Source organism: Limanda limanda, chromosome 18 (genome assembly GCF_963576545.1).
Source record: "Limanda limanda chromosome 18, fLimLim1.1, whole genome shotgun sequence".
Taxonomy (NCBI): Eukaryota; Metazoa; Chordata; class Actinopteri; order Pleuronectiformes; family Pleuronectidae; genus Limanda; species Limanda limanda.
Window position 1 is genome coordinate 18,943,949 of NC_083653.1, and position 21,330 is coordinate 18,965,278.

The window sequence follows — 21,330 nt, forward strand, 5'->3', positions numbered from 1 at the left end:
TGTTACTCTGGGGGGAAAACATATCAGATGAGAATGACAGTGAATTGCCTCATAAATACACAAACACAAAATATGGATCTGGATTCATGGGCTGCATCTACATGTCATGTTGTATAGAGCACAAAAGCCCAAATCAGATGTTCTGGTGTATAGAGACTTTCTGCGATCGTGTCACCAACTTGCCCTGCCCTTGTTGCTGTTACTCAAGAACATCTCTTCACTTGCTGGTGCCATTACCTCTTTGAAAAACAATTTATTACTGAAGCACAATGAATCCTGGGATAGGTTGACCTGAGAAGGATCCAGCCTCTGGAGCCTTTGTTAAAAGCATAGTTTAATCATAATGCTGTGAAGCAGTCGGTCATGAAATGCAGCCTCCGAAGGAAGCAACCCCTGAGTTGAGACGCAGCTATACACTCACTTAGGAAACACATGTACACCTAATAAATCAAATTATTTAATTAGCCTACTATGTGGCAGCATTGTCCATACCAAAGACTTTGACCCTGACATGATAATTCATGCCAGACATATAATAATATTTCAGAAACTTTTGACTCAAAATGGAAAAAAAGAAAAAACAATGAGCAGCAGGTTTGTTAGGAGAAACACTTTGTTGATGACAGATTCACGGGTCAGACTGGTTGGAGCTAAATATTATGGTAACTAAGATAACCACTCTTTACAACTGTTGTGCACACAAACATCATAGAATGAATGTCTCCACCCTCTAAAGAGGATGGATTGAAGTAGCTTAAGACCAAGTCAGGATCACTCCGGTCAGCCAAGAACAGAAATGTGAGGCCAAACTACAAAGTGCAGCTAAAATGAATATATCTTTTTTTTTACATGAACACCAGAGCTGACAATGTTATTAGACATCATCTTCTTTAACAAGGTGTAGTCAGAAGAGATGTGTCTTTAGTCTGCGGCAGAAGATGTGTAGTCGTTCTGCTGTCATGTCAATGGGGAGCTCGTTCCACACATTTAGGAGCCAGGATGTGGTGGATCATGTGTAACTTTATTGTAATTTGATCAGATTAATGGTGTTCTAATTTCCGTAAACCGTTGTTATGGCAGCATTATCCCCCATGTTCTCAAATGATGGGCAAACCTGCATCTGAGCCTGTGCGTGTGTCCTCGCCATCCTCTTTGCTCTTTAAAAGTGACGGCTTGTGTAACTTTGTTGAAATGTATTGAAACTTTGTTGCAGTGTTTCAGTTTCATTGAATGTGAGAGCGCATTGTTACGATCACCTGATTATTTTGTTCCGTGTGTTCTGATCATGTGTTCATGATTAAAGATGATGCATTTAATGCGGCTATAAATAGGCCCTGTTGCACTTTTTTTTTTAAGGTGTGGGGAATTGGGGGTGCGTGAAACAAGTCGGGATGTTGAAGGGGGTGCAAGGCCTAAAGAGTTTTGGAACCGCTGCTCTAGGGCACACTTGTGCTGCACTTTTGTATGGCTCCATCCACGAGCATCCCCACTTCCAGTAGTTGACATTTAGGCTAAAAACCAGTGGTGGAGGAAGTACTGAAGTTTAGTACTTAAGTAAAAGTACAAGTACCCAGGAAAATATATACTTAAGTAAAAGTAAAAGTACTACATCAACAATCCTACTTAAGTAAAAGTAAAAAGTACTTACTTTTAAATTTACTTTAAGTATTAAAAGTAAAAGTACTCACGCAATGGGTTGTCTCTCAATGTCTAGGCTGTGCCATTTTGATAAAGAATGCAGATATAGCTACTGGTAATACTCATGCCTCTACAGATGTCACTACTAGTAATAATTACAAGCAACAACATTTGCTAGTATGGCCTGCCCCTTTAAGGAACGGGCCCAGAGAGTGACGTAGTGCACCTGGGTAACTTGCGCAAGAAGTGTGTGAATACGAGAAGTGAACGACCACCTAGAGGTGATGACAGTGTTGCTCCGGTGGACAGTCAATAAATAAAGTGGCGGTGTTAAAACTAAAGAAACGTCTCCTCCTCCTTCTTCACGGAGTGGTCCGGAAGGCTGCTTACCGGCCACTGTGTGTGACTGTGTGTGTGTGTGTGTCACCCAGATGCGTATGTGTGTGTGTGTGTGTGTCACCAGATGCGGAGCTGACGAGTGGGCACCCTCCGTCGGCCCAGCGCAACATAGTAGCTGATGGTTAGATAGTGATCAACTACGAACTTTAACAGGAAGAGTGGACATGTTTGTTGGCGTGTGTGTGGCTGCGTGTGCGCGTGTGTGACTGTGTGTGCGCGTGTGGAGCGCTGTCGGTCAGTGGAGCTGCTTCTCCGTCACAGCAACATTTTGGTTAAACTGTGTTCATAAAATGTAACGAGTAACGACACATATTGTAGAAATGTAGCGGAGTAAAAGTATAGATAATAGCTGCAAAATGTAACGGAGTAAAAGTAAAAAGTATGCACTATTATTTTTACTTAAGTAAAGTACAGATACGTAAAAATGTACTTAAGTACAGTAACGAAGTAAAAATACTTCGTTACATTCCACCACTGCTAAAAACACAGTGTAAATGACGCTGTTTTGAGGCGAATATGAATGTTTGGGCTTGTGGACAGTTGGATAATTAAGAATTTTTGACCATCCTCACACATTACATCTGTACACCATTGTGAGAATAGAGCATAGAAAAGACAATAGAACACATACTCTCTTCTCTACAAGCAATACCCAAGGCCAGGTTATAGATAAAGGGCCAACCAAGAGTACATTGTAGTATCTATGCTTATGGACTTGTATGATTTCAAATCAAATATGGCTTAAAAAATGTGATGACAAACATTGCAATACAATAAATACTTAATACAAAGGCCTTTCTGTGTTTCCTTACAAATTACGTAGAGCTCATATGCTGTAATAAGGGTTATTATTTGTATTGCTTTGCATTTGAGCTTTGAACACAAACAAGGAGCAGGTGGTTTTCATTGCTTACTGTTCACTCCTGCCCACGTATGTTTCAGGGCCTGCTGATGTGGTGCAGTCCATGCCACCTCATTTTCATGGAGTTATTTTAGCCACTGTTAGGTTGTGGTTATTGAACAATGAACAACTTTTCCATTCAAATGACTGCAACATGAGTCATAGGTCTGTAACATTTTGCCACTATTTGAAATTCACACATTGATTCTAACGTTGGGGGAAAAACAAACCTGTACGAATGCAAAATATAGTCTAGAAGCTCATCAGACCGTCTGAAGTGATCCAGTAGAGGGCGAGTGTTGTTGTTGTGTTCTAAACTGTGCATGGTAAAGTAATGAACAATTGTGAGGCTGGTTGTTGACCATGCAACTGCCTTACTTTTCAATGGCAACAAATCTGCAGGCTCACCTGTTAACTTTCCACCCAAGTGAGACAGCGGAGGAGGAACCACAGACGAGCGTTCAACCCCGTCTGGTGAATGAACATACACTTGGATGTTTGTATGTACACAAATACATACAGGGTCATCCTATATCCCTTAAAATTATGGGGTAATATTACACATAATAATGATCTATTTTAAGCTTTTATTTGTATTTTTAGCTCTTATTTACTCAATTTACTGTATTTAATTTAATTACACATTACCTCAGTTTCAATTTCCAGGACCAATAGATTTTCACAGCCCTAGAAAACCTTTCTGCAGAACCAGCTCTCCATTTAAAATGAATCACTAAATGACTTACTCTAAATCTGCAAAGACGGTCACTAAGTCTCTTCTCCAATAAAGGTTACCTCAATCTGATCACTGAAACTGCTTAGTTCTCTGTTGTTTGGCGGCTGGAACAAAGCTAGTATGCTACATTTTTCGCTTTGTCAGGAAAATTATTTCGGTTTTGACTTGACCACAAGGGTGAGGGTTTTACATGCAGAAACTACAATGACCCATAGACCCGGCATGGCCCGACAGTCCCCCTAAATTCAGTCAAGTTCCACCGAATTGCACACACTCAGTTCCATAAATCGGCCGGATTTTTCCCACCCATCAAGATCCATGAACTTTTCCCTGGGAAAAGAGTATAACAAGTTAAAAAACACCCTCTTGCAATGTTAAAGAAAGAAAAAAGCCTGAATCTACCCCCTGATTCAAATCAGCACCAAACTGTATTGGCCTCTTCCTTGACCCATACCACACCCTTTTCTCATGGAAATCATGTATTTTGTATAAAATTGCTTACAAACCAACAAATGGACAGGTAAACATAACCTCTTTAGTGGAGGTAACAAAAATGGGGATGACAGGAATTAAGGAGATGGTTGTTAAAAAACGTTTTAAAATCCTTTTTGACATGACTTCATGGTGTTGCATTAGTATCTTAATTCTCTCTAGTTCAAATAATGAATAGGTTCTGTTCAGAACGAATTTGTCACAAAGATAAAAACACAGAGATGAAAAGCTCTTACCTTGGCTTTACACAGAAGATGAACACATCTTTTCTGAAATTAGCAAACAAAAATCCAGCTGTGCTTCATGGCAAACAGGTGCACACCAATATTAGAGTGAAGGTAAGGGCACGTAGATCAGAGGTGCTGGGTTAGACTGGAAAGTGTGTGTGCATGTGTGCATGTTTTGGGGTGGGGCTTTGTTTTGGGAAAGAATGATTTCCAGGCTTTGTGTTCAAAGATCATTTGCATTGATGGCATGTCTCTAGTCAGCTGGAGCAGTCAGCACATGCACAGAGCCTCTTAATTTCCATGGATATTTGTATAATCAAATCGAGTGCTCTGCTCCGGGCTGTCAGACATTAGATGCCTGTCCCATGTAGCCAGTCCTGTTCAGTGCTGACCCCACAGGATGAGGAACCTTCAAGATGAATTCACTAAAGATTTTCTGATTTGCAGCCATTACAGGATCCCTTGAAAATGTCAAAATTAATGACAGAACTGCTTCTGTAAAGTTTTTCCTTTCGATACATTTTGATAATACTTGGTTTTCATCTCGTCATTATCACTTTTAATAGTTTAAGCATAATGTTGCAACATACAACCCCAAATCAGAAAAAGTTGGGACGGTATGTTACACTTAAAATTAAAAGCACATTATTTGATGTTCGACCTCATAAATTGTATTGTTTAATTGCTTTTTTCAAAATAAACACTGTAACATATTTCTAAATAAATTGGGACGGTAAAGCATTTACCACTTTGTTATGTTGTCATTCCTTTTCACAACACTTTAAAGACGTTTAGAGACCGTAGAGGAGGACATATCCAAATCCCTTCCTATCCTTCTTTGAGGAACACTGTTTTTAAAAATTCAATTCAATTCAAGTTCAAAGATCTTTATTGTCCTTATAGTCAGGTAAAATAAAATTGTATAAGGCTTCTCTCACAAATCTATAGTGCACAAATATAGAGATCAGAACTTTTCTTTACTGACACACACATCATTTATTTAAGTTACATATAAGCTCTATTACAAAAACAATTTTTAATATAAGAAATAAAGCACTACGGTTGTATGCCCCTGACAACAATTTATGTCAACAAAGATCTTTTTTTCTATTCACTTCCATCCATATAAGGTCACCTTGAACTTTGTCCACTGACATCTCATCAGTTCATCTTTGAGTCTAAGTGACAACTGGTCAAGTGTAGAAGAAATGTCCTCATGGGGGCCTTGAGATATCACATTCAAGGGGGCAAAAACATGCTTCGAGAACCATCCGTGACACTGACCTTTGACCACCAAATTTGAAACAGGTTATCCTTCAGTCCAAGTGAATGTTTTTGTCAGATGTAATGAAATTCCCTTTGGGCATCCTGATTCATCATATTCACAACAAAGTTGGCCTTTGAACATGAAAAGATCTAATCACCTCATCTTTGGATCAAAGTGAATGTTTGTACCAAATTTGAAGGAAATACTCTCTTGCTGATCTTGAGACATCACTTTAGGGAAAACAATAAAATACTACGCAAGGCCACCTTAATTTTTGGCTAAAAAAACAAGTGAATTAATTCTAGAAATATTGCTTTCACAAGGCAAAGAAATATGCTTTATGACTGTGTCACTGTCACCTTGATCTTTCACCTAACCCTAACCAAATCATCCTCCAGTCCAAGTGAATATTTATACCAACTTTAAAGAAATTTCCTGAAGGATTCTCGAGATATCATAAGAATGGGTACGGCAAACATCCCCATAATGACGTGGAGGCATACAAATATTACTTATTACACTGTCAAATGCATTATATAAGAACACGGGTAGTGTGACTATTGTATTCTGTGCCAGTCATTGTTGCCTGTAGTTCTGCAGGAGACTTACTTTACATAAATGCTGTGACTCTCAATTGGCATCTTTGTTACTTCCACTGTGCTGCTTTGTTTTTCACTCCCAGGCAAAAACAATAAAGGCAAATTAACTGAAATGTTTACTTCTGCAATTTCAGTACTAAGAATTCTAGTTCTTGAGATACAATTGGAAGAACAGGAATGATGGAGATTTTATAAAGTTGGACATTTCTGTATCGTTTGTTAGTCACCATGTCACCCACTACTACCCTCTAAAACTGTGATTTTGCGACTTTATCAGTTTTATGTTGCACAGGACTGCAAAAAAACACGCTGAATATCTAGTGCATTTGTTGTTTGTGTCACAGACACACGCACGCTCACGCACACACACACACGTCTGCACGCACACACACACCAAAATTATCAACCCGAACCTGTGAGTGATTTCTTGTGCTCCATTTACCTGATACTAAGACAACTTGTTATTGTGATGCCACCCCTTAAGTAAACAAGTCCACTGATCTGTGTAACACAATTTGGCTTGTGTAACTGATTTGATTGGCAAACCATAACAAACCATTTTGCATCTACTTTGTGGACATTTGATTGTCTATTACACACACACACACACACACACACACACACACACACACACAGCCATGTCTTGAAGAGTTCTGATGTCATTGACTTAATTTCCTAGTTACTTAATCTAACCCTGTACCATTACCACTACTTGTCAAATCCTAATCTTACACAAACCTTGATGTGTGTCTTCACCATATAATGTCAAGCATCACATTCAATGTGGACCTGACCAGTTCACATAATGTGTCTGTGTAAACAAGACAAAAGATATTAAAGGAGACCTATTATGCCCATTTTACCACAAGTTGATATGGTTCCTTGGGGTCTTAATGAAATGTCTGTAACATTTTTTGGTCAAAATAATACCACAAGGATCATTTAAAACAGCAGCCTTTTTACCCTGTCTAAAACAGCCCTCCTTGGATTGACCTGTTTTGAGTGCCCCCCCCCCCCCCCCCCCCTGTCACCGCCCCGCCCCCCCGTCACTCACACACACACATCCACCTTCATGTCTTAAATCTCCCCTTAGCATATTTAAGGTTGTTAAAATCATTTTGAGTCACTGTCCTACACATATATTTCTGTATCCGTTTGTTGTGTTTCTTCATTGAAGCTACAATTTTCAAACTACTACACCTTCTGATAAAGATGTACATTTATTTAAATACATGCATTAGATATGTGTGTATACAGTATATAATTGTATGTGTATATTTATTCATACAGGGCATATATTCTGAGCGCGCGCACACACACACACACACACACACACACACACACACACACACAGACAGACAAAGGGATGTGGGGGCTATAGACACGTTCCCTGCCTCGCACTCTGCCCCGCTGCCTCGCACTCTTCCCCGCTGCCTCGCACTCTGCCCCGCACTCTGCCCCGCTGCCACGCACTCTGCCCCGCTGCCTCGCACTCTGCCCCGCTGCCTCGCACTCTGCCCCGCTGCCTCGCACTCTGCCCCGCTGCCTCGCACTCTGCCCCGCACTCTGCCCCGCTGCCTCGCACTCTGCCCCGCTGCCTCGCACTCTGCCCCGCTGCCTCGCACTCTGCCCCGCTGCCCCGCACTCTGCCCCGCTGCCACGCACTCTGCCCCGCTGCCACGAACCCTGCCCCGCTGCCACGCACTCTGCCCCGCTGCCTCACACTCTGCCCCGCTGCCTCGCACTCTGCCCCGCACTCTGCCCCGCTGCCTCGCACTCTGCCACGCACTCTGCCCCGCTGCCACGCACTCTGCCCCGCTGTGTCGCGCTGCACCGGCTGACAGACACGCAGCCCCCCCCCTCGAGTTGAGGACTTTACCCTGGTCTCCTCCAAGCGTTTCTGACAGAGAGGAATCACATCAAATCACGGGAGTTGTTTTTTTCCACAGTTTTTGGGACGGTAGACACGCCAGATACCCAATTAACGTGTAGAAGCACCACAAAAGTGGAATTTTCATAATATGTCCCCTTTAAATAACAAAATAAAAGAAAAACGTGATCATTCATACGGTCAAATAATTCATTCAATTCCATTTATATTTGACATTAACAAAAAGTATGTAATACTAAATAAATCATTTTATGCTAATTGCATCAGTGTTATTGTAAGCAATGCTTTGACTAAATACAATCTTCAAATTATGATTTAAATAAATGCTCATCTTTCCTTGTTTGTTGCTGCAATGAAAAAAAGAAAATTGTGTAATAGTTGGTTTGCCAAAGCCGATCATCAAGTGTTGACGAAGGACTGCGATACACCCGATTCATTAGATGACACGTTGTAACCATCTGGAAAAACATTCACAAAACAACACAATTAGGTTTGCGGTTACAAAATATGATTGATATCAAAGAGCATTTCTCGCAGTGGTGATTTAAGCTTTGCTGAGTTCAGCCTGCTAAAATGCTCACATTATGTTGACATGTTAGCATGTCGACGTCTGTGCTCATGTATTGTTTTCAATAATTCCTGGTTTAGACCAAAGTACTGGATTGATTGAACACGACGACCTGGGTAATAAAACAACTAAACCCGTGTTTTGAAAGCATCTGTCTTTCTTTCTAAACTGTTGCTATACCTCTTCCTCTTCTCCAGTTGCGGAAAATTCCCAGTCCGTTTGATGATGACATTCCACCGCTGGTGCTCTAAAATAAGAATATAAGCAAATACTTGATTCACAACAATATTTAAAATACATACCCTGATTCTCCCAAACAAAAAAAGAATCAATGTGATTTAGAAGCATGTTCTTACCCTTGTCCCACTTTTGGATGTCTGTGACATCAATGCTATTTCTGTCCGCACCTGAAAAGATAATCCTCAAAAATAAGCACATAAAACTCACATGAACATAAAACTTTTTTAAAAGGTCATTAAGGGCCAAATTCAGCTAACTTGATTTCCATTTGCCCATATTAATGACCTGCTGAGCTGATTTATTTTGTGTTGGGTACGAGGGGCGATCCACTCCAGCCCACTTTGGTCCCTGGATATTATTTAGTTATCTTTGAAGCCTAATAGGTCTACCGGTGGACAAAAGATTCCAACCACAGCAAAACATGAAAATGAGCCCAATTCTGCAGGACAATATACAACCTGTCCTGGGAAACTACAAGAGCAAGTATGCTTATTTCAGAAAATTCAAAGTTCATTTTAATAACAGACAAACTTGACTAAAATGTGGAAGTTTGACATAAACTAATGAAATAGTTAAATATTGTGGCAGTTTTTTATTAATTTGGCAGAAAAGTGCATTATCATAAAGCTAATAATCTGTTAGCCAATTAACAATCTACAATTTTCACTGATTAGATCCATTGTTTTCCTCTAATTGTACAGACAGAAGATCAATTATTGCTGTCGTTTTTGTAAATCCTCTCTAAAAACTCAAAAAATCTTTTTAAATGCACCCTAACTTTACCAAAGAGATATTAAAACCAGAAAATGTCTTTATCTATAAAATGACAGCGCCTGCTCTAGCAATATCTGAGAATTAGTTGCATTAATCATTGTCACTAGATTTTAGATAGTGCATTATATGAATATATTAAACCTTAGGAATTCAATGTTAAAGATGTAAAAATGTTGATTTTATTTCAGAATGGATTTTGCCTTAAATTATCCAAACTTTAGATTTTTATGTCAAACTTACCTTTTTGTCCAACAGTGTTCCAAACAACAATATGAAGAAACCCTTCATAAAGACAAAAAGTGGTATCAGGTAAGAGCATGATTAAGAAGCCATAAAATAACTGATGGTGTGTTCACAAAAACGGGGCACAAATTGAAAGAATTTCATAAAATCTCAATCGGAGTTGCGTCTAGACGCAAATGTGCGTCACATTTGGAGCCCTTTATGTTCGAGTTGAAATATTTGAACTCAGGCGTCAAATTCATGAGACACGATGTAGAGTCATCCTATTAGCGGACTCAGTCCTGGCACTGACCTAAGCTAGAGAGTGATCAGAGCAGTCACTGCACCAGTAGGAGGTAGTGACAGTTGCCGAGCTGTGTGGTGTACCGGGTGTGCTAATGAACCCACACACAACGGCACTGATTTCCCCGGCATTTCAACAAATGTACAACACTGCAACGCTTCAGATAGTAGTCATCTTCTCTCTCCTAATAGAACAGGCTAATACTCCCCGTTTGTGTTAATTAAACCCAGATTAAACAGAAATTTTCCCTCAGCACGTTTAGGACGTCGCAAATATTTGTGCCTTGTTTTGGTGTGAACACACCATAAGAGTATTATCAAACACTATGATTTTACCTGCAGTGAATTGAAGAATGCAAATGAAATATGGATTCCTATGTTGTGTGGGTCAGTCATAGTTCCAACTCCCAGACCCCAAGTTAATCCAAAAAATGGTGTGAGGAAGGCCAAAGTCCGAGCAATAACCACAAGAGCGTTCCTCTCTGCGGCCTGTGCAGCATCTACCACTGCCCTCCTCCTCAACATTCTGTACAACACCACAATCAGGATGCCCAGGTTTATTACCACTATAATCAGTGCAGGGATCACAAATGCCAGTAGAGCCATGGACTGATTCCAGTTGAGCCAGCAGACCCCAGTGTCTCTGATGTAAGTGTTAGCGGGTGCAGTTACAGCTATGGTTATGATTGCAATGATGAGGGGCGCCCCATAGCCTAAACAGAATCCAATAGCCAACAAAGAACGCTTAGACAAATCCCCGCCAAACACACTGACTGTGCGGTAGAGCAAAAGCAGAGCTGAGGCTAACATCCAGAAAAACATGGCTAGGTAGAAAAAATGGATGAAAAAGGTGGCCGCAGTGCACGCTGGTTGGTTTTTCACCTCCGCATCTGAGATGGCTGCTGCAATAATAAACCAAATGTTTGCAATCAGGAGGGACAAAGCAATGTTAACAATGGACACATGACGCAAGTAGGAGGTGGTGCTCTTTCGAATTTTTCTCCATATGACAGCTTCAATGATGAGGCATATAACCAAGGAGGCCATGGATATGGCAACCCCAATATAGGTTATATAATCCAACAGAGGGAAATCAGGAACAAAGGGTGACATAAGGATGGAGAAGGAGGTCAGATGGTTGCATGTGCAGGTGACGGTATTGTTAACGTTGAATGTCAAATTGCAGCCCTTGTTGTCCCATCCTCCCAAGCCATCGAAGAGGCTGAAGTTCCAGAAAACACACTGTGGGTTTCCCAAAGTAATGTTGATGATATCAAAGGCAAAGGAAATATTATTGACGGTGCCACCGGACTGGACAAGCACCACCTTCCCATTGATGACATTGAGGGTTGAATTGACTTTGTCTCTTGCTGGGAGCACGTTATCCATCGAGGAAAACGTTATCACAGTGATCGACTTATTTCCTCCATTAGCCTCTGGTATGTCTATCTCCACTGAAGAATTAAAGTCACCACTGAAGGTGTCTGTGAATGTGGTTTTGTTCAAGAGAATAGAAGGTGTAACAATCGCAAAAGAGTCACTGTTAATGTTACTTGTTATAGTCTCAAGAGACTGCAAAAATAATGAGCTGGCAGTATCAGCTTTGCGGACGTTACGTTTTGCTACTGAGCTCTTTACAGTGGATTTGGTGTTTAGAAAGTCCCATTGTTGCCTTGACTCATCTGCAGTGAGGACATTTGCAGTTAATAGGACATCCTAAGAGAGAATTGAAAGGTAAGTGGACATTAGATGATGATACAGTATATATTTTGCATACATATATTGTTTAGGTCGTGTGTAGAGTATATCTCTGCAGCAGACCGCTTCACATACCTTCATTTCAGTTTCAGTTATCAAGATATTTAAAGATGATGTTGTGTTTGCTACATTATTGAATATTTCAACAATGGCTTTAATGTTGGGCGATGATTCAACCACTTTCTCTCTGAACTTCTCAGTGACATTTCTGAGTTCTTTCAGGAATGCTGCCAGTGAATTATTATTCAGGAACTGTGAGATGAAAAAGAAAAAGGGTTCAAATTAAAGTCAGTCCTGTATGTACACAATTTATATTTACTGACAATTGGGTATAAGCTTTTATCCATTAAGGGCATGTGGGTATGACCAACTCAGTTTATGCAGTGATGTTAATACAGTTGAGTTTCTCTCCACGGAACAGGGGAGAGAAACCTAAAGGTGCCATTATGGAAAAGAAGTTCACCTTCTTTCATTCAACCTGTGAGTAAAGTAAGTAAACCAAGTTCAAGCTTGTTAAATTCTAATATCAGAGGGGACAAGTTTTGGGGATATCTTAGTTTCAAGGTCTTTTCATTGGTAAATCAGATAGATGCTGAGAAGCGGATTTTATGTCTTAATTTCTTGTTGACTGGATTACTGTAATGCACTTTTCAGGGGCCTCCCAAACAAAACAATAGAGACTAATTTAGAACTCTGTAGCTTCAAGATGAGATAACACATGAGTGAAGTTAGCTCCACTGCACTGGTTACCTGTAACACAGAGGATTCACTTTAAGGTTCTCCTCCTCCAGAGATACAAGGCTCTGAATGGGCTCGAACCGAGTTAAATAGCTGACACTCTAGTTGACAATGTCTCTTCTATAACTGTCATAGAGATCATCTGCAGCAAATTGATCAGCAGTTCTAAACAACAGCCACAAGAAAATCAAAGATTCAGCTTTTTAAAATAATGCTCTAAATTTGTGGAACACACTGCCGCTAGATATCAGAGAAGCTAGTTCAGTGAATGTCCTCAAACTTCAAATAATAAAGACACTTGGGTGTTAGGGAGTGAGTGTGTGAAGGAGGAAACTACGACACTATTCAGTATCCCTATTTTTATTCGAGAGTGGTCTTTAGTTTAAGAGCAGGACTCATTGGTTTCAAGTTCTGATTTTGCCCTCCCTCAAATTTCTGCATTTACACATGGATTATTTTGTGAAAAAATGTCTATCAAAATCCTCCAACCAATTGACAAAATTGAATTCTCCAGCTCTTGTTGTGGGTGTGTTAGCCGTGGAGAGCGGGAGTACATGAACCCGGAATAAGTAAGAGAGCTAGATTACCTTAGACTGGTCAAGCAGCGCCTGGATTTCCTTTAGGATGCATTGGTCTTCTACAACTTTCCAGGTTTCAGTTCTCTGACACTCTGCTATCGTTTTCCCCACCTCAGTTGAATTACAAGCACCTTCAGCCTGGTCACCAAGATTTCCAACGCCAAACTCCCTTTCACTGACACATAAGAAGTCTGAAGAAAAACAAGTGGGTTTTCACATCACTACTTGTAACCACAGGAAAAACATTGGCCTAAACCTGTATTAAATATGCTTCTAAAAACTGGTGTAACACTTACCCCCCGTGGGGAACTCCAGTGTTATTTCATTTTTAAAATCAGGCGAGATTTTCGATTGACAAGTGAACGTCTCCATCGGGGTTGGACACTTCTTAATTGTATGTATATGTGTGATTTCACCATCTGTGTATTTACATTAAGGAAAACACTCACACGTCATCAAAAAAGAACGTCTTAGAGCTGCATCAATATGTAAATTAACTCCTTTTGGGTTTGTTGGCGGCTTACCTTTTATATTTGATCCAACTTTATCTATAAACATAACCTGGTAGGGGCTGTTGACAGAGCACTTCAGTGACACATCCTTTCCCACCTCACACTTGACCCGTTTTTTCACTGGTGATACTTGGACTAATGGTGTGTCCTTATAAGAGAAAGGATTGTTTGATTTCTGTCTGAAGATGTTTCCTTCTTTCAGCCTACATTCGTAGTTTCCTGAAAATAGAATGTCAAATCGATGGAAAACCACTTTTGCCAAAATAATACAAAAATATATATAGAGATATTGGATAACAGTCCCATCCAGTGACAAGGCAATAAAGCAAAGCAGGCTTAATTTAGCATTAACATAAGGTAAGATACAGAAAACCTGTGTGTTCTATAAATGATATGTCGTTTACATTTTTGAAGATAAATTGGAAACCAAGTAATTTTTTGGCTCACGAGGGATTACATTACTAATAACACAAATCACCATGTCATTTGTGTTAAGTAACTGAAAACACAATCACAAATAACAACATTGCCAATGACATTTCAAAGTAATCTGACTCAACCCTGACCATGACCAGATGAGACGTTTTTCGGCATTGGTGTGTTACAATTGCCATACAGCCAATCAGAGTTATGCAATTGTTTACAGTAGGTCCGAGCACAAGGAGAACTAGACGCCACTTGCATTGCAAATGTGAACGATTTGAAAACAAGAAGTAATGAGATGACATTCAAATCCTCTATTTACTGCAACAATGGATCTATGTCTTACCATTGTCAGTGGCAAAAAATCTTGACACCGTTAAGGTTTCACTTTCGCTGGTTTTCGAAAAACTGTGTAAATCTCTATCTTGAAGTATTAACACGCCGTCACGTCTCCACTCTGAGGTCCAGCTGCCAGTGAAATTGAGATAAATTGGTATTGGACCACAAGTCAAATTCACCCTTCTTCCAAAAAAAGGTTTAACAAACGTTATGGATTTTGGGCCTTGAAAAAAAAGGAAGACCAGGCAGTTAATATACAGTCATCTGTACACATTGTGTCACAAAAAAGAAGATATTTTATGTCTACTGGGAACCTACTTACTGTCAATAATCATAGAATAGGTTTCTGCCAGTTTTGAAAATATCCCAATTTTTAGTGCTTGGATTTGTCCTTCTTCAAATGTAGTTGCTGTGATGCTGTAATCCACGATGGTGCTTCCCCTCCTGTGTTATGGAATTTAATTCCAAAGAAAATCCAATTTAAAAACAGTACGGCTGTCATTTTGTCACATAAAACATGTCTGTGTTGCTTGGAAAACAAAGAAAAAAAATCCTTAAAAAATCCTTCTGCTTTGTTTATTAGAGGATTTAAATGCACAACATACATGTCATCTCGCAGCACATTGCAAATTTTACTGAGCTACAGCAGCCTCAAGTGGTGATTCTTATTTTCTTATATTCTCACTAGAGATGTCTACCATCTCACCAAGTCACACAGTGCAAAAACAGGCGATTTGAGCGTAGAGTGAGAGTGAGAATGAACAAGAAAAATTATCTTTTGGTCAAAGAGCTGAAATGTATTCTTCTAAAATTAAGATATGACTTACCTGAATCCTAGTAACTTAGCTGATTTTAAGGTTGGGATGTGCTCCTTACTTTGCTTTTGAATCTGTTTGAAACAGTGACAAAGTCTGCTAGATAATAATTCTACAATATATTAACAACACTTATGAAAACAATGACTTACAGTGGCATTAACATCTTGATAAACTGTATCGTTGGGGTTGTTGAAGGCAGGATTGTAGTCCATTGCCATGGTAAACGAGAACTTCATCTCGACATTTGGCTCTTGACAAAGAAAAAATTCCATTAACAAACACAACTTTACTGGCTGCATTATATGTATAATACCACTTGTTGTCGTTGTCAGCAAGCATTTCCATCGATGAATATGCAGATCAATAAATATTTTCTTTTTTTGATTTCCAGTAAGTGCCTTCAAGATATAAAAACCCTCTGAACATAAAAAGGAAAGAAAGAGTTTCTCATACCAGATGTTGGGGTCGGGGTTGAGGTTGGACTTGGGGTTGGAGTGGGGGTTGGGGTAGGGGTTGGGGTCGGGGTTGAGGTTGGACTTGGGGTTGGAGTGGGGGTTGGGGTAGGGGTTGTGAGTGGACATGGAGCGATACCTGCAGAGCAACATGAGACATTAAATAAATTCACCACAGTTTTCTGACACAAAAAATAATATACTTTTAATTATGATTAACATCAGATCACCTTAACATAACATGGGCCTTGTACTACGAAGCTGTTCACTTCTTATTGGGGTAAATCACCATGGTAACTTGAACAGCTAACCTGTTCCGGATCAGGTTAAGTTGGAGATTTCATATCAACAAGTAACTTTTCTTCAAGGATGCTGTGGGTCTCTGTATGGATTGTTAGTCTCTGAAGAGGACAATGGTCTTCAGAGACCAACAAAATCATTTTACCTACTTAGATGAGTAGTCTTTATGAAAGCTATAGATCCTCATCAGAGGGGATGATAAACCTTTCTCAGCTGCTGGAGCTGAACATTACCAACCTGCATATGAACAATGTGCTTACAGTAACACAGACTGTCTGCATTGATCCATGTTTCCTTACTTGTGGGAGTAACTGATATTTATGTACTTGGTGTGTTAGCGGCGGGATAATCAGAAATAGTCTTACACTTTTATTCTTCTCTGGAAGTACGTGTATACTACGAAATTGAATGTGTATTTGGAATGGGGGATGGATAGATTACAGATTTACCCTGTGACAGCCTCCCTTCCCTCTCTCACTCAGACACCTGTGAGGTCAGCCCTCACCAAAATGAGACTACTGTTGAACGGTGCCCACTTAACTTTAAGGGGAGGATAAGGGAAGTTTATTGAACCAAATGGTTGGTTAAGACAATACCCACCACTAACACACCCAGTACATCTAAATCTCTCCCTGTTTCCAGATGCACCAGATGCATCTTGTCACTTAGATATCCAATGTGCACAGTCACGTTCCTGAAAATAGGTCCATATGTTTTTTTCGACTAGTAATTGCAAATGTATCCATCACAGTGTGTCCTCAGAGTCAGTGAAGACAGTGTCTGTCAATCAAAAGCTCATTGGAGAGGCTACATTATGTGATTAAATGAAGCATTTCATCTCTCATCCAAGAGGCTTCTTCTGTTCAGTTCCACAGGTCTTGTTGGTAAAGAACAGATTCATATCTCAGTGCTCCGAGCTATTAATATTATTATGTTGTGTTCACGTAGTATATTTCCCCCCAAAGTGACCATGAGGCTCCTTAATTTACACATTCACAGAAACAGGGATTTTTTTTACCAGCTGTTCTTTCTGCTTTAAGCAGCTGTAACTGCTTCTTTTAGTCTGGATGATGTGTTTGTTGTCCTCGTATTTTTATTATATAAGAGTTTGATCCTTGCTGTGAAATATGAGGCTCTGCTTAACTGGGACTGTGATGGTTAGGTTAAGTTCATCTGGATCTCGGAAAGATTTCCTGGGTATGTTGAACTCACTTTGTAGTACAGACCCCTGATGTTAAACAGATAAGTCAACACAACTCTAAGCATGTATAGATCAACACCATAGGCTGTATATAAAGATGGACAATACTCCTTCACTTCCTCCCATTATACCAACACTGCCATCTTGCATATTTAGAGCCAGAATAGCTTTCAGAGGATGGACCCACAGTTGAAAGGCCTCATCGATACACGTTCTTCACCAATCTCGAGTCAGTCTCAGCTGGCAGTCACAACTAGCTGGCTTTCTTCCATTGCATCTAATTGATAATTAGATTCAAACTTAAAGGAAACATGAGCATTTTAACAAACATCAGTGTGACAAGAACTACCTAAAACGTTTGTTCTGAACTTTGACTTTTTTGTTGGGTCCATGCCCCAGAAACTAACATGGATTAGGCATTGTTTATGACCATAGTGCTGCCAGCCACCAGGTGGTGATCAAGCATCTTTTGCTTCAGGTTTGGGAAGCAGTCATATTGTCCATCTTTAAATAAAGTCATTGGTCAACACCAGTAGTACAGCCAGGCAGATACAGTTAATTTGTATTTGTTGTCCTTTTTACTGAGAGCACCACTTTTATAAGAACAGCTAATTAACAGTAATGCTTACTTGTGATTGGTTCACACAACCCTCCGTCAGAAGGAAGTCCATTTATGCATCCACAGGTGTGTGTGGTGAGGTTACCGCACACACCATAGGTCTTACACTGGTCACATGACCAGACAAACTGATCCTCACACTGACACGGCAGACCTCCAGTTGAGTTTGGATAGCAAACTTTCATTGAGATAAGAAAACATCAAGTCACAGAATATAAATGATACAGTGTTTGATAAAAACATCTTTAAATCAGCTACACAATTTCTGTCATTAAACAAACTAAACAGGAGTTCTCACCTGTGGTCATATTAACTCCTGTTACGTTCAAAGTCTGATCAACAATGTAGGGGAATCTGAAACTTTTCAGAGTTTTTCTGACAACATCAAGGCCATTTAATGATATGCTGGAGACTGGGACGTGCAGCTCAAGGACCAAATCAGCGTCCACATTGCCTGTGGTGGAAAACAGGAGATAACCTATCACACACGTCCGTCACCACCATACACAACAATATACATTACTTTTCACTGCTGTGATTGCAGCCATCATGACATGGATCATGTTGATCAAAATATTGTCCTGTGCAAACGATTTAAACTATTTTTTCTTTTGCTTGAGTTGAGAGTTCATGGTCTATAGTGTGTTAGTTGTATGAATCTAGAAGTAGACGTGTACATTTCTTAACCATTCAAAGACTCATGGTTCTAAAACTAAGAGAGTTTTTCAATGTTAAGGTGCCAGTGACTGTCTTCAGAAATAAACACATCTTTTATTTTACAATTTAGTGATGGAGGTATTGTTGTATTTATCCCCGGTAAGAAACCTCAATAAACATTAGTAGAAGTATAAGTATAATCAAATACCTTCTTATGTTTTAAATGTGTTATATGTTAATAGTATAACAGTGTTAGTCCTTTTTAATTCAACGTGTGGTAACAATTTCCCAAGGAAACATGATAGAAACCTGCTGTCTCAGCACCACAGATTATTTCAGTCAACTATTTACTGAAACCAGCTATTTGATTCAAGTTCTTTAAGTGTTATTGTCCAGTAAGTGTGTCCATGTACAAAACAATCCTCTGAACATAAAAACAAAAAAAAATATTTCTCATACCAGATGTTGGAGTTGGGGTTGGGGTTGTGGTTGGAGTTGGGGTTGGACATGGAGCGATACCTGCAGAGCAACATGATACATTAAATAACTTCACCACAGTTTTCTGAAACAAAAAATAAAATAATTTTAATAATGATTAACATCAGATCACCTTAACATGACATGGGCCTTGTACTACGAAGCCAGATTCGTGCTTATCAAGGTAACTTCAGGGTAAATTCTGGGTTTCAGGTCCTACGAAGCACGTTCACTTCTTAATGGGGCAAATCACAATGGTAACTTATGATGAACAGCTAACCTGTTCCGGATCAGGTTAAGTTGGAGATATCATATCAAGAAGTAAAACGTGACATCACTGTTCTTCAAGGATGCTGTGGGTCTCTGTGTGGATTGTTAGAGTCTCTGAAGAGGACAGTGGTCTTCTGAGACCAACACAATCCTTTTACCCACTTAGATGAGTAGTCTTTATGAAAGATATGGATTTTCATCACAGGGGATGATAAACCTTTCTCAGCTGCTGGAGCCGAACATTACCAACCTGACATGTATATGAATAATGTGCTCACAGTAACACAGACTGTCTGCATTGATCAACATTTCCTTACTTGTGGGAGTTACTGATATTTATGTACCTGGTGTGTTAGCGGCGGGATAATCAGAAATAGTCTTACACTTTTATTCTTCTCTGGAAGTACGTGTATACTACGAAATTAAATGTGTATTTGGAATGGGGGATGGATAGATTACAGATTTACCCTGTGACAGCCTCCCTTCCCTCTCTCACTCAGACACCTGTGAGGTCAGCCCTCACCAAAATGAGACTACTGTTGAACGGTGCCCACTTAACTTTAAGGGGAGGATAAGGGAAGTTTATTGAACCAAATGGTTGGTTAAGACAATACCCACCACTAACACACCCAGTACATCTAAATCTCTCCCTGTTTCCAGATGCACCAGATGCATCTTGTCACTTAGATGTCCAATGTGCACAGTCACGTTCCTGAAAATAGGTCCATATGTTTTTTTCGACTAGTAATTGCAAATGTATCCACCACAGTGTGTCCTCAGAGTCAGTGAAGACAGTGTCTGTCAATCAAAACCTCATTGGAGAGGCTTCATTATGTGATTAAATGAAGCATTTCATCTCTCATCCTAGAGGCTTCTTCTGTTCAGTTCCACAGGTCTTGTTAGTAAAGAACAGATTCATATCTCAGTGCTCCGAGCTATTAATATTATAATGTTGTGTTCACGTAGTATATTTCCCCCCAAAGTGACCATGAGGCTCCTTAATTTACACATTCACAGAAACAGGGATTTTTTTTACCAGCTGTTCTTTCTGCTTTAAGCAGCTGTAACTGCTTCTTTTAGTCTGGATGATGTGTTTGTTGTCCTCGTATTTTTATTATATAAGAGTTTGATCCTTGCTGTGAAATATGAGGCTCAACACCAGTAGTACAGCCAGGCATGTCAGGATTGTGTTGTATTGTTGTTTGGTTGTGTCTCCTCCCCCCTTTCTGTATGCGCCTGGGTAGGGTGTTGTGGTAGGAGGCGTGGCTGGCTCCGGCTGATGCAGACGAGGCACACCTGCACTCAATCTAACCTAATCATCGCCTCCATATATACCTGGTCTTCTCAACACTTTGGCGCCAGATTATTCCGTCTTCGATGGTATTTAGTATATAGCTTAGTCTCGCCACGTTCTTGCCACCCTGACTTCCGCTAACCTTTGGTTTCTCTTCAAACCCAGAACTCTGTTGTGCTTCACCACCTGGATCTGCGACTCGCCTCTGTCTACTACGTGCTTGCTGCCTGCTACCTGCTACCTGCTGGAGACCTGCACGCTACCTACCTGCTACCTGCCTGCAACCTGCCTGCTACCTGCCAGCTGCCTGCCGCTCCTGTCTGCCAATAAACACCGTTACCTCCATACTATCCACTCTCCGTGTCTGCTTTGGGGTCCAACCTGTACTAAACCTTAACAGAATAATCTGGCCAAAACATGGACCCCGCAGACGCGGAGAAATTCAGACAGGCTTTCTCCTCTCAGGAGAATCGAGTGGGACAGCACGAGAGAGCGTTGCTGGAAGTAATGGAGGCCCTCACTGCACTTACCTCCAAGGTGTCGCTGATCGGGACTCAGATGGAACGGATGTCGACACATCTCACCTCGCTGCCGGCTCCCTCACCTGCTCCGGTTCCGGATCCGGCTCCAGCATCTC

At 40.3% G+C, this 21,330-nt stretch overlaps 1 protein-coding gene across 1 annotated transcript; it reads right to left on the reverse strand.

Annotated features, from left to right (window-relative positions):
* Positions 1 to 7,634: 7,634 nt before the first annotated feature.
* LOC133024118 (adhesion G protein-coupled receptor F5-like) lies at positions 7,635 to 18,543 on the reverse strand. The gene is made up of 19 exons (XM_061091090.1): positions 18,519 to 18,543; positions 18,294 to 18,449; positions 18,006 to 18,173; positions 17,388 to 17,403; positions 15,839 to 16,014; positions 15,573 to 15,673; positions 15,433 to 15,494; positions 14,928 to 15,049; positions 14,613 to 14,828; positions 13,856 to 14,062; positions 13,628 to 13,750; positions 13,341 to 13,522; positions 12,091 to 12,267; positions 10,594 to 11,973; positions 9,973 to 10,014; positions 9,075 to 9,125; positions 8,899 to 8,965; positions 8,577 to 8,608; positions 7,635 to 8,159 (listed from the first exon to the last, which is right to left on the reverse strand). Exons 1-19 carry the CDS (start codon positions 18,541 to 18,543, stop codon positions 7,635 to 7,637), a joined length of 3,828 nt encoding a protein of 1,275 aa, XP_060947073.1.
* Between the last annotated feature and the right edge of the window lie 2,787 nt (positions 18,544 to 21,330).

Coding starts and splice junctions, on each gene's coding strand:
- LOC133024118 (XM_061091090.1), bottom strand. CDS start 18,543: ATGGCTGCAATCACAGCAGTGAAAA. Junction 15,050..15,432: donor GCTAAGTTACTAGGATTCAG/GTAAGTCATATC, acceptor TCCATAACACAG/GAGGGGAAGCACCATCGTGG. Junction 12,268..13,340: donor CGCTGCTTGACCAGTCTAAG/GTAATCTAGCTC, acceptor TTCATCTCACAG/TTCCTGAATAATAATTCACT.